At 42.6% G+C, this 18293-nt stretch overlaps 1 protein-coding gene across 1 annotated transcript in view; it reads right to left on the bottom strand.

Moving 5' to 3' along the window:
* Positions 1 to 1822: 1822 nt before the first annotated feature.
* Positions 1823 to 18293, bottom strand: part of EIF3I (eukaryotic translation initiation factor 3 subunit I) — a 363205-nt gene continuing 346734 nt past the window's right edge. Inside the window, exons 10-11 of the mRNA XM_044082520.1 lie at positions 6650 to 6742; positions 1823 to 2350 (exon numbers count right to left, since the gene is read on the bottom strand). Of these exons, the coding sequence (XP_043938455.1) occupies positions 2269 to 2350; positions 6650 to 6742 (175 nt within the window). The 3' untranslated portion in view covers positions 1823 to 2268. The remainder of the gene's footprint in view (positions 2351 to 6649; positions 6743 to 18293) is intronic.

An 18293-nucleotide genomic window follows, 5' to 3' on the forward strand; every position in this document is an offset into this window, starting at 1 on the left:
CTTCATCGTAGTCAGTATCTTCAGTGAAAGATTCTTCTGGGGAATCCAACTGCTTCCCTCTTGCACTTTCTCTTGTGAGGAATTCTTCAGTGGGAAAATCTGAAGATGTGTCAGAAGATAAAACCTGGACAGGTGTATCCTACAGTTTCGGCCCTCAATGTCTTGATGCAGAGGCTGGTTAGGAGTCAGAGGGAGAGGAAGAGTCAGGGATCAACTCTAATGGGGGGGGAGGGGGGACTGATGACTGGGTGCCCAACCAAGGACAAAGCCCTCTCCATTGCCTGGAACACAGGTCCTCCTGAAGAGGGAAGGGAGCCATGAACCAAGAAAGACTGCCTCGGGACTGAGGTCACTCCCTGCTCCGAGGAGACTGCCCCTGACATCGAAGCCTTTGTGAAGCTCACACATGCTGAGGCCCTGAGGTGCAGGGACAGCTTTGAAAAAACTGCAGTCAACATCTGCCCCAGACAGCGGAGCCTTCACCCAAGTAACCCTTTGGTTTCGAGAGGACCGAAGAGCTCAGGGTAATAGTCGACCCCAGAGAAAAAGATCTGGCCGGAGCCAAAACAGTCAGTGCCGGTGGGTTCGGAGCCTGGGCCTCCAAAATCACAGATGGGAATCAGAGGAGGAAGATTGGTGGAGATGTGGAGAAAGTAGCTCCAGAACTAGAGGTAGTCAGAACCAAGAACACAGCAGGCAATCGTCTCGCTGTAAGAACCTGATCCACTAGCCTCAGCATGTCTGATTCTGATAAGCTCTTGGTGGAGCGAACTGGTTGGGTGGATGGAGATTTAGATCTCTCTAAAAAGGGACTTGGCAATTGCACTGCATAGGGTTCTACAGATGGAGAATATTTCGCTCTTGGAAGCATCAACTCTGGTTCTTCAAGAATTATTATTGGAACTGTAGGTGTCGGTGCAGCTATAGTCTGCTCCAGAGCCAAAGATGCAAACAGACTCGGAGCTGAAGCTTTCGGTTCCACAGACATTTTAGATTTCTTGGCCACCGGTGCCAAAAGAAAATTAGAAAGTTGAAAGAAAGTGTACCAACTATGGTAGCAAGGACGTCACCAAAGTGGAAAAGGTAGCAAAAGGAGAAAATGAACAGTAGGAATTTTCTAAATCTAATACAAAAGAAACTTAAGAAAATAAAGAAATTATAACAGATAACTAGAGAACTTTTAAAATATAATTGTACTTAGCTTGAGAGATTTGGCGACGAATCTGACACTGGATGTGGCAAAAAAGAGCGGAGGTAAAATAGAGAGGAGCATTATGGGTAGGGAAAAATGTTGGTTCTCGTGGGCTGTAGTACAACCAAATTGGTTTCAATTTTGGAACTAAACACACAGGTCAAGGAATAAATAAAGACAGACATCATCAGACTGAAGCTTTTAAAAATGTAGCTAGCACTGTAGACACAAATTAAATGACGTGAGTGAAGGGAGCAAATATGAAGATGCATGACCTCTCAACACCTATCTACAACATTACACAAAATGGGAAGGGGGACTGTGAAGAACAAACTAACAGTAATGAAACATAATGGTTGGGACCCACTACCCAGGTTTTGACCTTAGAAATATGAACAATATGTTGAATGGAAAGCATCAACCTAGAAATTAAGAAGTACAAACACAGAAATGCACACAGATGCAAGAAATAACTAATAAAAATCTTGTCACTGTTATTAAAAAAATAAATAAATTGGACTCCCTTTCCCATGTGCCTCACCCCCTAAATGATGCATCTTCATAGATGACAAGCAGCTCTAGAACTATCAAACTGATGTAGATAAAACAAACACACACAATCAGCAAAAACACAGGAAAGGTAATTTATTTGTTTTCAGTTTTGGACTTGGATCTCAATACCAAAAAATCAAGATAAATTTGTACTTTAATAACTTAGATTTAAGTGAATGATTTCTTAAAACTAGAAATACATTAATGTAAATGGTCGTAAATTGAGTAGCTTCTTTTAAACATTGTGGTAAAATGAAAGCAATCGCCTTGTTGCAGAAGTCTGTATTAAGTACCAAAAAAAACACGCAGTCTGTTTGCTTTGTGGCAAAAGCCTTCTGATTGACAAATGAATAAAACTTTCAGGAAACCACCAGAACAACCGCAATCTAATCTTTCCAAAAAAAGACTGACAAAAATGGAAATGTCCAGCTGTGCGTAAAAATATTTTCTGCTTCATGGAAGTAGCAAAACAATGCCAAGGAAAAAAATTACTGATTTTTTTTCTCTATAACAGATCAGAGGTTTCAAGATTCAAATTCGAATTCAAAGTACTGTGGATCGAAGTAGTGTATTCTGACGTAACCATCCTCACCACCACTGCTGTAGCTGAATGGAAACAGAAAGAGAATGTGAATCAGAGTGAATAAACATGCATTCGCTATACAGTGCTGCTCCCAAGACAAGTTGAGGGTAAATGCAAATTGCTTCAGTACAAAACAGGCACAGAAAACACATCTGACACTGTGCTACTGATCATGTTTTACACAACAGCCTGGTTATTAAAACATCTGTAGGGTTTTAATCTTACCAATAATACCCCTCCATCTTCTGTGGCTTAACCACACTGCTCCTTCCTCCCAGAAAGTGGCTTCTTCTGCTTACTTTTATTACTAAAATCCTAATGAAGTTCACTTCTCAGAACTTCAACCAGGACAGTTCACCCTTGTAAAAGCCTTTTGCCACATCTGCCTCTTTCCACAATGTTTAAATATTGTGTCACAAAACGTCTGTCAATCGCCTGGATATTTCAGGTTATCCTCTCAGATTCAGTTTTTCAGGAAGGCAAAGTTATATACGGACTTAACTGAAAACACAGGGAGGTTACATGACCTGTATTACATTAGGGAAGGTCAGATGCCAAATCCTGAGAATGCTGACAGCAGCTGCATGTGCTATGAATCTTCATGTGTCTATTGGCAGGAGACAAGAGAAGGTATTACAAATATAGAGGATGAGTCAGAGAACTGACAAACAAGTAGCACGTGTTTATAGGTTGACAGGTGTGTCTTAGGCTAATGAAAACTGAGTCTTTTTTAAGCCTAGCCATGCATCCAAAATCTCTGACAAGTCTTGGTATCCTGGGTAGTGTAAGCAGAGGCTTGGGAGATTTACAGACTACCTGTGTCAATTAAACAAAGGTGATAAACAAGGTGTGAATTTCCACCTAATGCTTAAGAGACATCCTTGGTTTGTGAAGGGATAACCTCTGAGATTTAGCAAGGACTGGAAAACCAGGAAAGCAGCTCCTATTCAGCCCCATGGCTCAAAGGGATAAAGTCTACTACACATCTCAAATGACCTATGTTTGGCTAGTGGCACAGGCTAGGGAGAATAGGAGTAAGCAGACGATTGGGAGGGTGGCCTAATGGTTAAGATGTTTGCCTTACAAACACAAGGTGGAGGGTTTGAGTCTCGCAAGGGATAATTGGCTAGGCTTAAAATGGCTCACAAGGGAAGTTAGCTTAGTACAAATCTATGAACCTATGATGTCTTGTCTAACCTGGTTGGGGGAGACGGGCAGCCTGGCCTCACTGACACAGCAAGATTAAAAGCCAGGTGAGCCCCATGCTGCAAGTGATGTACACTGATCAGATTTTGCATAAGTGAGGAAGCATGCATGTACCACCTGAAGGGCAGCCAGAGATGTAAGGGTTAAAGCATACACTGCAGCCATATTATGATGCTACATAACCTCAGCAGCCCCTGACACGGTACAGGGCTAACTCAGGTAGACATGCTGATCAAGAGGAGATGGTGGCAGCTCACTGTCAAGCTGTGGCGAGTTAAAAGAAGGGGCAGCTGTTGGAATTTATAAAAAAAACACCCCCTTTGTTGCGAATCTACTTCCTCTTCAGGAAGGTCAATCACAAGGTCCTGTGAAAATAGGTCAAGTGGACACCCCCTCCCCAACTAAAGCAGCTAACATCTTTCTATCCTTCGCTCTTCACACAAACTTTTAGTATCCACACATAAATCTAACAATAAAGCAGGTGACTCACTTTTCTCCTATACAGTGGGGAAAAGCTGGAACCTTCTTCCTAAGGACCTCAGTATGATCTCCTCTTCCTCACTCTTCAAAAAGAGACTCAGACTTCATCTTACTAAGCACTGGCTCTGTCCATGCAGCAACCCTGACTAAAATCTCTCCTCCTTTACAACACTACATTCTCTCTTCCTATGCTTATCCTCCCTACTCTCTTCTCATTCCTTAGCCCACTTAGCATGTTACTTTGAACTACCTTCTCCTTGCTTCTCATATTAGGTTTTACTTCTCCTTCTTACCTTACTTTTACCAAACCTCTCTGTATTTCTCTCTCCTCTTTCCTTTTGTCCTTTTGTTCCACTACTACTCTCCTCTCTATTTCCTTGCACTCTCTTAATAAATAAAAAAAAAAAAAAAAAAAAAAAAAAAAATATATATATATTTTATAGATTTAAAGGAATGAGATTTTCCTTTTATTTTAGCTGTATTGTTAACATTTGTAAACTATTATGTATTTCTTCTTGTCCTTTCATTTGTTTTAAATTGACTGTTCTTTTGGAGCTTTTCTCCCCGGGCCTCTACTGAAAATGGACATATATCCAGTTAGGCTATCCCAGTCAACAAATGTTAAATAAATAATAAAATAAATAACATGGAGTGTCCGGTCTTGTCGTTAAGGGAGAACAGCCTCAGCCAAAACATCCTAAACAGGCACAAGCCCAAGCCTGTGGTTAAAACACGGTATCAGGGTAGTCAAAACTGGAAGAAACCATATGGCAGCCCATTATGGAAGCCATGTAGCTCTGATCAGTTCCACCGTGTGCTCCATTTCAGGGAGCTGTAAAGCATTTAACACTTAATCCATCACGGACTGGAAATTAATCAGAAAAGAAACAGTTTAATGATCAAAGAGAAGACTCCTAGATCACCCTGACAACAATTTAGATTCCTTGTCAAAGCAGGCAATGTGGTGAAGCGTTGTGGTCCATAGATCCTATGCTGGACCAAAGTGATCACACAACAGGCCATTTCTGGATGCTTGGTTAGGATCCCACTAAATTCACCCTAGGATTTAGAGGGCACCTACCTTCTTGACAGCCAGAGAAAAATTCTAGGCAGCATAAATGTTATCCTGTGTATGTGTGGATGGGACAAAGTATGGGTCTTTCTCCATACATAAATTCAAGCACTGGGGGGGATGCACAAATACAAACCAATCAGTGTTTCTCCAAAGAAAGGGTGATACAGAATGGAAATTATGGACAGCAGGCCTCTTCATATTTCAGTGGCATCTAGAACCTCTGACTCTAGAAGGGAAGAAAACAGGGAGGAGGTATATCCATTGAGGCACCCATATAAAGATGGTGTGCATTGAGTGGATAAGGTATTGAACGGCGGGCAAAACTACTCCATTGCATTTACATGCTCCAATCAGCAGCAAAGGATGTCCAAAAAGGGCCTCACAAGACCTGGGGTTGACATCAGGCCAGATTTCCTACAGTGTGTTTGTACACATGTAAGGGAGACTCCATCAGACTTCAAACAATTAAACATCTAGGTTCTGAGTCATGGACCCTGACATGCGAGTTCCTTATGAATCAACCTGTGTCTGTGGATGGCCAGGCCGCATCACTGGTATTTATGTCAGTGTTTCACAACAAGCTCCTCTCTCATGCAGCAGGTGGGTACTAATGCAGCTCCTTGGTTGCAATTTGCTGGTGACAGACACCTGTCAGTCATCAACCTGTCAGTTATCACTACTTTAAACACAAGAACATTTCTATAATGAATGCCAAGACTGCAATCAAAATTGTGCAAATGAACTTTGCATGCTCAGAGAGCAGGTGTGTGTGTGCGGAATGTGGCACAAGACATCGCAACATGCACTTGCATAACGTTGTGAGCTCTTCCAGAGCAGGAAACTCCAAATAAATGCAGAATGGTAGTGGATAACAGGACAAGTCCAAATACAGACACACATGCAAACCAAACAAGGAGGGCCTCTGACGATTCCTGAAGTTGCAGTCATTTGAGACCTGACATGAGCTGATTATGCATAGTCTTGAATGAAGGAAGTCAGGGTAGAAGCTTCACTTTAGGGGAATCCACAAAGCTAAAATGACCCCCATTTAAATAAAAAGGAACTTTAGTCAAAAAGTAATGTTCTGTGAGCATACTTTAGTAAATGTTCAGCTCTAATCACCACTACAGTGGTATGTGTCACATACAGAAATTAGGTGCATGTAGATGTTGTCTACCTGGCCAGCTCGAAAACTACAGTGATGCAGGCATCCTGGCACAGTCTGGTTCTTTTCTAGTGAAGGACATGCATCTTAGATAATAATAAAAAAAAAACAGTTCACACTAGCTTTACTTTTTTTTGCAGGTGAAGATGAGGAGATGCCCAGTGAAAAGAAGATACTCCCCTTTATTCTCTCCTCATCTTAATTATCAAAAGGTAGAACATACTTCATTCTTAATTATCAAAAAGTAGAACATACTATACAAACTAATGGACCTCATAATGGTCCTCAAAAGAGATTTTGGGGAATAAATATTTTCAACAAGAACTTTCTGACAACCTCTAACAAAAAAAAAAAAAAAAAAAAAAAAGTTTACAAAGCCATGCTTCAGATACATACCTTTTTCCATCTGGGTGAAAAGCGAGACTGTTAATTGGACCAAAATGGCCCTTAACTCTTCCAAATTCTTCTTCAAATGCTAAGTGGAAGAATCTAGATAGATGTGGATAGAAAAATATAAATTAATCAAAATAATGTTTTTTATCCGTCACTATAACCTGCAAATGAACCTTTTTCAGATTTTTATCATACCAGAAATTTATAACAGACATGCAAAACAAAGTCCTGAACAGGGCACAAGCTTCACTGAAACAAGGCTATACACTACCTGAAACAGCAGCAGCAGCAAACAAATCAAGGAAGTCTCGAAGGCTACAAGAGTTCCAACGAAGGAGAGGGCACATTCTACATCCCACTAGCATTTTCTTCAACTACTGCAACCGATATTTTCCTACTCTAGACAACACTGATGCTTAGTTAGGCACAAAAAAATGACCAAAAATAAAAAGTAATCAGTCACATGACTGTAACAAACAAATGGAACACCGTGGGCCAAAGTGCTGTTTTCTTGTGACAAAAGACCTTAGTGTGAAGATTGGGGGAAGATGGGCGAAGGCTGCCAGCCAAGTCAAATAGAATTTGATACATAATTCTACCATTTGTATATATAAATGTAAAATACAGGCTTGTGTTCTTAAATGAAAGAAAACACTGTAAAATGTGAACATCAAGATTGTTGCAACATTGCCATCTGCTGTAAGGAAAACTAAGCCAAACATTTCAAATGTTCTTTGAAGTAAAATTACCTAAATAGTGGTGCCAAAGCGGCTGGCTGAACACATTCTTTCTTAACTTAAGGAATAATTGCTAGAGTGTATATGTGAAATGTCTTTTACTATTGTAGTTTCCTGAGCAGGTGTTAGATTGCTAAATAATGCAGTTTGTGGGAACTCCAGACTAAGTGTTGAAATGATGTAATGTGTATACTGGGAAAACATAAGTGTCAAAATGATGCAATTTGGGACGGCCTAACAAAGATTTTGTTTAAAAACTATTGTTCAGAGAGACTGTGAGCATTTTGATCTTGATATCCAACTTATCAGCACTCTGCCTGTTGTCTTATGTAAGTAGTGTCTCAGAATTAGGTTTTCTTGTAGAAATAGCTAGGAATTTAGAAGAAAGTTAGACAAGTGATTTTATGTTACATGTGAACTTTCCTACTGTATTGTTTTAAGTTTCTGTGTGATCTCTGAACTCTTGTATATCACTGTGGTGTAGTAGCATTGTCTTGTGTTTCAATTATTTATTATTAAATATTTTAAAATCCTTTACCTGTGGCTGGTTTGTGTACAGAAAAGTAAGCTCTAGAGTACATTGCATATTTTATAGAGTTTATTGTAATAAGCCACTCTTATAAGCCTTAGACTGAATAGTCACATTGCCAATTGGATAATATTATTGCACAGTAATAATTGGACACCCTTTTAAGGGTTTTTGGGTAGCTGATAAGTATTAGCTGGTGGCAGAAATTACTACCGTTTAGTTTGGGTAAAGGGGCACAGCTGGAGAATCTGTGTCAGCCTTTCCCAGGAGGGTCTGTGAAGTTGTACAAATACTTATCTCAAAATGAGTGTGGTGCGATAGCTACCTGGGCAGGGACACGAAGCACCTTTGGGACAGAGAGAGTACTGGAGGTTAGCTTGCCAGCTAGGCTGAGATCTGGACCCTATAGCTGTGCCAATGGGGAGTCTTATTGGGGACATGGAGAGCAAGAGAACAACTAGCCCAGACTGACTGTGATCTCAGTGTGCACTTAAGGGAAATTGTACTTTACTGTGTGTATTTGTTATCCTTTCCTCTTATATGAGATGCCCTCCCTGGTGTTAGTGGTGAGGATTGAGGCTCCTTGATTGCTGGGCCAGGGTACGGTCGTCACATTTCTGGTGGCAGTGGTTGGATAATATATCTTCACATTTGTGGTTCACAGTGATTGGGGTAAGATATCCTCACTTGTGGTTTGCAGTGGTGTGCGTAGAGTGAATCCTGTAGCTTATGTACAGTGATGTCTGTAGGTGTTTTGTACTCTAAATCAGCCATGCAGTGTATAGTTCAGATCACAATTGTTTTATTTCTTTTGTTAGCTTAGTTAGTCAGGGTGAGCAGGCAGCATGTCAGCACAGAAGTATGGAAAGCTGACAAGGAGCCAGCTGGTGGTGATGTGCCAGGCTAGAGGACTGGTGCATGGAAACCGGAATAAGGCAGACCTGATTGAAGCCTTGGTTAAAGCTGCATCAGAAAACAGCATCCAGGAGGACAATCAGACTGGCAGTGGAGATGCAATATCCTCGGAGAATGGACAGCTCAACCTTTCAGCAGTGAACTTAAAAAAAATCCAGCTGGAGCTAAAGAGACTTGAGTTGGAGGCCAGACGTATGGTGATAGAAGCCGAAGAAAAGGAGCGTCAGAGGAAGCATGAGGGAAATGCTGACTCTTCGCCAGAGTCATTGAGGTAAAAGGGAAGGGAGTAACTGGACCCAAGAAGCACAAAAGGTCAGTACATTTCTTCCTCAATTTAAAGAGGGGAATAATTTTGATAGTTTCATTCACATGTTTGAAAGGGGTATACAAACAGTATAGTGTTGACCAAAGGCTCTGGGTACGGTTCCTGACCCCCTTACTCCATGGGAAAGCTGTAACTTGTACATCACAAATGCCTGACTCTGTCTGTTTTGATTATACTGCTGTAAACAAATGTCTGCCAGAATGTCTTAAGTTAACACCTAAAATATATAGGAAAAAGATTTGTGAGCATAGACGCAAGGCAGATGAAAATGTATGTGAATATGTTGCTGAACTGAGCACTTATTTTCATAGTTGGGTGAGTGGATGTCGGGTCACCACTTTTGAAGGGCTGGCAGACCTTTTGGTGAGGGAACAAGCCCTTAGCCTGAGGACATGAGGATCTGGTTAGCTGATAGACAATGTGCTACTTCAGATGAGTTGGGGAAGAAGGGAGACCTATACCTGGCCAGCAGGGCAGCCCTGCACAGGAAGGGGACCCCCAGTACTGCTTACGGGTCTAAAGGAAACCATGGTGGACAGCACAGACTGCCACAACAAAATTTGCCAGTAGCAGGGGAAGCCACTAGTCCAGGTACACGTCCAGGACCTAGAGTGAAATGTTTTGAATGCAATCAGTGGGGCCATGTGGCATACAGGTGTCCACAGAGGCAAGGTGGGGAGCCAAAGGTGAGGGAGCCAGTAAGTGGGAAAGACAAAATGCCAACAGTGGGTTGTCTTGAGACAACAGGGGTTTGGAACTACCATCCTGCAGATGTCTTGAGAGGGAAGGATTTGGATGAGGCAGTACTATGTACTTATGCAGTTACACGTAATGAGGCTAGGAGACAAGCATGTGGGTCTGGTAGCCTGGGGAAGACCCAAACAGACTGCATACTAGCAAGCCAGGACTGCTGAGGTGGTTATTTCAGGGAGGGAACTACTCTGTAGCAGTGAGACTGAATGTGAGCCGCAGCTGCTTGTGGGTACTGATGTTCCCTTGGACAGGGTAACTGCAAAGATAGAGGTGAGTAGTAGTACCCAGGCTGACAGTGAGGCACCACTGTCAGAGGATGCCAGACTTCCTGTGGAAGGGGAGCTGGGAAGGGTTACAAGGAGAGAGAGTTGAGACAGGCTCAGCTCTCAGACCCTACATTGCAAGGCCTGAGGCAGGTAGCTAGGGAGGCACCTGATTTTCAAGGGAAGGAAGAATCTGTATACTAGGACAAAGGGTTACTATACAGAGAGTGGACCGCTGAGGGAGGGCTAGAAGATGAGAGTACAGCAGTTGGTAGTTCCTACAGCCTACCGTCTGGTACTTCTATCCATAGCCCATGATATTCCCTTTGCTGGTCATATGGGCATAAAATGTATAAAAAGGCATATTATGCAGAACTACTATTGGCCTGGAATTTCCAGAGATATAGCAGGGAACTGCAGGACCTGTGAGCAGTGCCAAAAGGTAGGCAAGGCAGGAGACAAGGTGAGAGCTCATTTGATGCCTTTGCCTGTGATTGAGGAGCCATTTCAGAGGGTAGCTATGGATATTGTGGGTCCTCTTAGTACCCAATGTTCTACAGGGAAAAAGTATTATCTAATGGTAGTGGATTATGCTACACGATACCCTGAGGCAGTGGCTTTATCCTCCATTGAGGCAGAGAAGGTGGCAAATGCTTTGTTAGAGATTTTCAGCAGGGTAGGTTTCCCAAAAGAAATACTGACTGACCGAGGTGCCAGTTTCATGTCAGACCTGCTGGATTGTCTGTGGAAGTCAATAAAGACCACCCCCTACCATCCCAAGACTAATGGTCTTGTTGAGTGGTTAAACTCTACAATCAAGTCCATGCTACGGGCATTTGCAAATCAGTTTAAGAGGGAGTGGGACAAATATTTACCCCATCTGTTTGCTTACAGAGAGGTTCCCCAGGAATCCACAGGTTTTTCACCCTTTGAGTTGCTGTATGGGCATAGGGTGAGGGGACCTCTATATTTAATTCGAGATGAGTGGGAAGATGAGTGCGAGTCTCACAAGGAGTCTGTTGTGGCATACGTCCTAAACCTCAGGACAAGGCTCTGGGAACTTATGGGCATGGCCCAGGGGAACCTGGCAGAAGCCCAACAACAGAAAGTGTGGTAGGACAGGAATGCTCGAGCTAGAGAATATGCTGTGGGGCAGCAGGTAATGGTTCTCATTCCTGTCAGACACAACAAACTGCAAGCAGCTTGGGAGGGACCCTACAAGGTGGTAAGAAAGGTAAGTGATACGTGGTGGAAGTGCTATGCAGATGGCAGGGACACAGATTGTACCATGTTAACATGATGAAACCTTACTATGATAGGGAGGCCCTTGTGCTGAGCATTTGCAGTGGATTGCAGGAGGAGTCTGAGGGAGATCTGGGGACTGATCTCCTCAGTGAGGCTCGGGCTGACACCTCAGTGGAAGGGGCAGCAATATCCCAGCAGCTATCTCCTACCCAGGTTTGAGAAATCCGAGCAGTGTTGCAGAAATGTGAGGACATGTTCACTGGGAAACCAGGGAGCACCCACCTGGTGCAGCACGAGGTGGATATAGGACCCCAAAGGCCTATTAGGCACGCCCCTTATATAGGGTGCCTGACAGTGTCAAACAGACTCTGAGGGAAGAGGTACAGGAGATGTTGGAACTAGGGGTGATTCAAGAGTCCAACAGTCCCTGGGCCTTGACAGTGGTGTTGGTGCCAAAGAAGGATGGCAGTGCCAAGTACCAAGTTCTGTGTGGATTACAGGAAATTAAATAAATAGTCACAGAGTCAGATGCTTGACCCCATTCCTAGGACAGATGAGGCCCTATAGCAGCTGGGTGGGGCTAAGTATCTTATAGCCATTGATCTTACCAAGGGTTACTGGCAGGTGCCCTAGACTCCCAGTGCTAGAGAAAGGTTACCCTTTGTGACTCCTTTTGGCATTTATGAGTTCACAAATATGTCCTTTGGGATGAAAAATGCCTCAGTGACTTTCCAGAGGCGGGTAGGTCATATCCTAGCAGGAGCAGGAGGGTTTGCCCTTGCCTAACTAGATGATATTGGCATCTACAGCCATTCCTGTCCAGAGCACCTTCAGCATGTCAGGAAGGTGTTGGGCAGACTACAGAGGGCGGGGCTGACCATTAAGCTGAGCAAATGTCAGGTGGGTATGGCAGCGGTCTTCTACCTAGGACATAGAGTGGGGAGTGGCAAGATAAGGCCAGAACCTGCCAAAGTGGAAGCTATTCAGGCATGGCCTGCACCTGTTACCAAATAGCAAGTGAGGGCATTCTTAGGGACAGTAGGGTACTATAGAAAGTTTGTCCCCACTTACAGTACCATAGCTGCTCCCCTCACAGACCTGACAAGGAAGAAAAGGCCAGATAAGGTAGTGTGGACTCCAGCATGTGAGCAGGCATTTCAGAAGCTTAAAGAAGCTTTGGGAGGACCCCCTGTGTTAGCCAGTCCAGATTATAGCAAATAATTTGTTGTGCAGGTGGATGCTTCAAACCATGGGGTGGGGGCTGTACTTAGCCAGATTTCTTCAGAGGGAGAAGAGCACCCAGTGGATTATCTCAGTCGTTGGCTCCAACCCAGGGAAGAATGCTATGCAGCTGTAAATGTCTAGCCATAGTGTGGACAGTCCAGAAACTTCAACATTATCTGTATGGAAGGAAATTCACTGTAATTACAGATCACAACCCCCTAATATGGTTAAACAGGGCCAGTCAGCAAAATGCCAAGTTGCTAAGATGGAGCCTGGGGTTGCAAGCATATGAGATGTCAGTACAGCACTGCAGTGGGAGTATCAATGCCAATGCAGATGGGCTCTCAAGACAAGGAATGGGTGAGTTACACCCAGATAGACTTAACCCTCTCAAGTGGCGTTTCTCAAGGGTCACTTGAAAAATTAGCTTGAGTTGTCCATGGGGGGAAGAGATGTGAAGATTGGAGGAAGATGGGCGAAGGCTGCCAGCCTAGTCAAATAGAATTTGATACATAATTCTATCATTTGTTTATATAAATGTAAAATACAGGCTTGTGTTCTTAAATGAAAGAAAACACTGTAAAATGTGAACTTCAAGATTGTTGCAACATTGCCATCTGCTGTAAGGAAAACTAAGCCAAGCATTTCAAATGTTCTTTGAAGTAAAATTATCTAAATAGTGGGGCTGAAGTGGCTGGCTGAACATATTCTTTCTATTGTCTTAATAGAAGGAAAAATTGCTGGATTGTACATATCAAATGTCTTTTATTGCTCTAGTTTCCTGAGCAAGTGTAATGAAACCTTACCTATTGAATGTAATGAGTGTACCCAGACTTATTTCTGTACTCATGTCTATGTTGATTTATGTGGTCAACCAAGGTAAAGTATGGAGCTGAGCGATTCTCTGAATCTTTAAGCTAAGTAAATGCCTTGCTGCAGGCATTTCTTGGGGTGATCACATAACTAATTAGCACCGACACCAATGACTGGTGATCCTACAGAAAGGCCTCACTGAGACCAACGACTGGTGTCAGAACCATGGCCTTAAGCTCAATGCCAAAAATGTGTCATCATCCCCTTTGGGAAAAGCACAGTTCCCATGAATTACCACATCGATGGTAGTCCACTGAACACAGAAGGCGTCATAAGAGATCTGGAAATACAGGTTGACAGCAACCTCCCTTTTGACCACCACATTGCCACTGTGGTCAGAAAGTCCTATGTGGCACATCTCATTACTGTGGGTTTTGCATCTAGGAAGAAAGAGGTCACCGTCTCCTCTACTCTTCCCACATTAGGCCAATCATAGAGTACAATGCCCCATTTGACATGTACCTCACTAGACACCTGCAACAACTGGAGAAACCGCAAAAGTACCTCACAAAAAGGATCCTAGGCCTTAAACACTTGTCCTATATGGACAGATTCAAAAAAATCCAACTATTCTCCGTCTCATATCACCTACTCAGAGGTGATCTCTGCTTGACTTACAAAGCCATGTTTGACCCAGCTCTGTTAGAAATGCTACATCTAAAGAAATCTCAATCCCTCCACACTACACTTTCCAGAGACCTCAATCTCATTACCACAATCAACAGAACAAGCTGGAGGGACAGGTTCATATCCCAGAGACTGCCCATGCTATGGAACAGACTTCTCATACATGTCAAGCAGAGCATCTCACTGACCCTCTTCATGAGAAATCTTGATGAGTGGATGGGAAATGGAAAATTCACACCAGGGATCACTCCAGTGGCTCTATTCGACAGAGGCACTGGGAACGAACGACGGGTGGCACAATGCCAGGGTAATCCTATGGGCTAGGCTTGTAAAGGCTCCAGTGCCATTAACCTAGTACACACCTATGAACCTATAATGCAGTTTGTTGGCCTGGGAACTCCAGACTAAGTGTCGAAATGATGCAATGTGTATACTGGGAAAACCCATGTGTCAAAATTATGTAATTTGGGAGGGTCGAACAAAGATGTTTGTTAGCGAGTTTAAAAACTATTGTTCACAGAGACTGTGAGCATTTTGATCTTGATATCTAACTTATCAGCACTCTGCCTGTTGTCTTATGTAAGTAGTGTCTTAGAAATATGCTTTCTTGTAGTAATAGCTAGGAACTAAGAAGAATGTTAGATAAGTGTTTTTCTGTTATATCTAAACTTTCCTACTGTAGTGTTTTAAGTTTCTGTGCGATTTCTGAACTCTTAGATATCACTGTTGTGTAGTAGTATTGTCTTGTGTTTCAATCATTTATTATTAAATATTTTAAAATCCTTTACCTGTGGCTGGTTTGTGTAGAGATAAGTAAGCTTTAGAGTACATTGCATAGTTATAGAGTTTATTGTAATAAGCCACTCTAATAAGCCTTAGAATGAATAGTCACATTACCAATTGGATAATATTATTGCACAGTAATAACTGGACACCCTTTTAAGGGCCTTTGGGTAGCCGATAAGCATTTGCTGGTGGTGGCATAAATTACTACCATATAGTCTGGGTAAAGGGGCACAGCCGGAGAATCTGTGTCAGCCTTTCACAGGAGTGTCTGTGAAGTTGTATAAATACTTATCTGTGTGTGCGGTGTGTCAGCTACCTGGGCAGGGACACGAAGCACTGATGGGACAGAGAGGGTACTGGAGGTTAGCTTGCCAGCTAGGCTGAAATTTGAACCCTATAGCTGTGCCAGTGGGAAGTCTTATTGGGGACCTGGAGAGCAAGGGAGCAACTGGCCCCAGACTGACTGTGATCTCTGTGTGCACTTAAGGGAAATTGTACTTTACTGTGTGTATTTGTTATCCTTTCCTCTTATATGAGACGCCCTCCCTGGTGTTAGTGGTGAGGATTGAGGCTACTTAATTGCTGGGCCAGGGCACGGCCATCACACTTAGTAACTGTGAAAATTAAATATTCACTACCTCGGGGGATTTATAGTAAGTAAACAAAATTACTATACAGGTGACACAAAACACTGCGGAAGTCAAATCAATAATGAGAGACATTAACTTGTACACACATCAGCAAAAGCACTTCTGCAAAGGGGCGAGCCACCCTGTTCGACCCCTCACATCTCCATCACTATGTAAGCATGGTGACTCGGACTATACAACCTTAGCGATAAGGAAAGTGCTCTTAACTCGAAGGTTACTCAAGCGACACTAGTGAACTAAATGGGAGTCAACAAAATAAATATGCTGAACAACTGAATTACTGACTTTAGGTTATCGCTACAGAAAGTCTGGAGATGTGACCAAGAATCGCATAAAGGAAAATACTGTCTGTAGTATAAAGAAGGATCACGAGTAAAAAAAAAAAAAAAAGGCTGACCAAGAGTGCTGAGAAAAAAACAGCCTTAGCAAAACAACACTGAAACTAGCATAAAGTTTACTTCAACATAGCAAAAATGTGAAGCGGACAGTGTTTACTTCAGGCAGCAACAAAGAAAAAAAATCATGCATGTGTTTGGATAGTTCTGTACATCCAAGCTACCCACCAAAGGTCACACCTGCAATTTCTCATGCCAGGAGATTTTTTTTTTTTTTTGCTACGGTCATGCAAGGACACTTTTTTTTTTTTTTTTTTTTTTATTGCTAAGGACCAATGCTTGCCTTACTAGACAATTCCACAATGTATAGATGTGAATTCTACAGCAATTATTCTTGTAACACACATTAAATGTCCTCAAAGTCGCATTTCCTAGGACAGAAAGGCCAAAGAAGACATTCCCCTAATTTAACTACAGGGTCCCATCATGGACAGATTTAAGGGGTTTTGTGAGCACTGGAGTCTGAACAAGAGGAGGACAGAGGTTAGAGATCTGCCTGTTTAAGGTGGCAAGGAAAAGGTGAAAGGATATGCACACCTTAGCATCAGCCCATCTTCCCCAGAACTTATGAGACAAGCAGATGTTGAACATTTATACTTGAACATGTCCTATGGGTTTTGCTGGTACAGGAAATACTTAATGGACCCTCCTCAATATGGGCCATGTTTTCAGTCCAAGTGTTACTACCAAATATTTATAAGAAAGCTCTATAAATAGCGGCATGGGTGTAGACCCCCCCACTGATAAGCTCTGAACCCTTAGCTGTGAAGTGGGTGGCACACTCCCCAGGGTTGTCAGCTGGACTCTACATCTCACCAACCTCTTATATGTCAAGGTACACAATGGGCATGAACTCAGCTGCTTGCCATCTGTGAGACAGCTGATGGCCAGTTCCATGGACAGACTTTCCTGCGGAAGGGTATAACCAATATCTGTCCTCTGTATACCAGCCTGCCTGGGATCTTGCAGGAAAGCTCCTATTGACCTAAGCACCAGACACTCTTGAAAGCTGCCATCTGACATGGCATAGGTAAGCCTGTAGATCCTTCCTCTTGCATCTGCCAGTGCAGCTCTTAGTCCATGACCCAGCATCCCCATGAGCACTTAAGACAGGCTCTGCTTGCTTGGTACCGCATACAAAATATCTTCTAACAGGAGTGTAAGGCTCAAGATCTGAAATGTGTGAATGGCACAGTAGAACTGACAAGGAATAACATGCACTTCTAGCCAGGAGCATGAAACCATTATCTATGCACCTGTGAGAGTGCAAACATGGAAGAGAAAAAAATGCAAAGTAGAAGAACACAGGAAAGAAAGGTCCAACAGTTTACCACTGCAGAGAATCACACTTACTAGAAAAATACAGACCCTGCAAACCATTCAGTGTCTTGCAAGGACAACTGTCCAGGATGAACCATAAAACCTCAAAACATCCAGTCTTTGAAAAGCTATACTTAACAATATACCAAAGCCAAGAGCAGCCTGTAGAAATCAGAAAAAGGACAACTTGGTATCCAAATTAAGAAAGTGCATCTGCAAGCAGGAATGAAGACCTGTAAAAATGCACACCAACAGCCTCAGCAGTTGAAGCTTGTTCTGTTTTACTTCATAAAACAAACCTACTACATGTCTGAATTGCAAACACCAATCATGAAGAACAAAAGCCCTGCAACATGGAAAGCCAACAACAAAGAAGATCAATATCAACTGCTGAGAAAGATGCCTGAACAGTGAAACCAGACAGAAAGTGTAAGAGGGCTGTGACTGCACAGCGTTAGAAGGATGCTTGCAGCCAATCATTCAGCTGCCACCACTAACAGACAACTGAAAACCACTGATCATAGGGAACCATACTAGTGGAGGGAGAGAAGCCTCATAGTAGACAGCAGGAAGGACAAAGCCATTATATATATATATATATATATATATATATATATATATATATATATATATATATATATATATATATATATGCAAGATGAGAAGCAAAACAAGGAAAGCACAGTGGAGAAAGCAGCATTCATAAATTTTGTTTGTGCCACACAATGGCTTATGGTACCTGAAAACAGAACCAGCCTGAGCTCCCTTGTTCTTGAAACCAAACCAGTTGTAAACATTACCACTACTGCCAAGATTTCGTCTACACAGGAACTGGCTCAATGATTTCTTCTGAAGTCAAAGTAGAGAATTCTGGTCATCTAACCGGGTTTACTTGTGTAGGATCTGACATCTGTATGAATGTTAACTAAAATACACTAACCTCTTTTTACGGTTTCATACGCTGACGGAAATTTGGAAAAATCTTTTGGAGCCTATACAAATGGG

The sequence above is a fragment of the Protopterus annectens genome, chromosome 1.part1, assembly GCF_019279795.1.
Source record: "Protopterus annectens isolate FY-2018-M chromosome 1.part1, PAN1.0, whole genome shotgun sequence".
Classification (NCBI taxonomy): Eukaryota; Metazoa; Chordata; order Ceratodontiformes; family Protopteridae; genus Protopterus; species Protopterus annectens.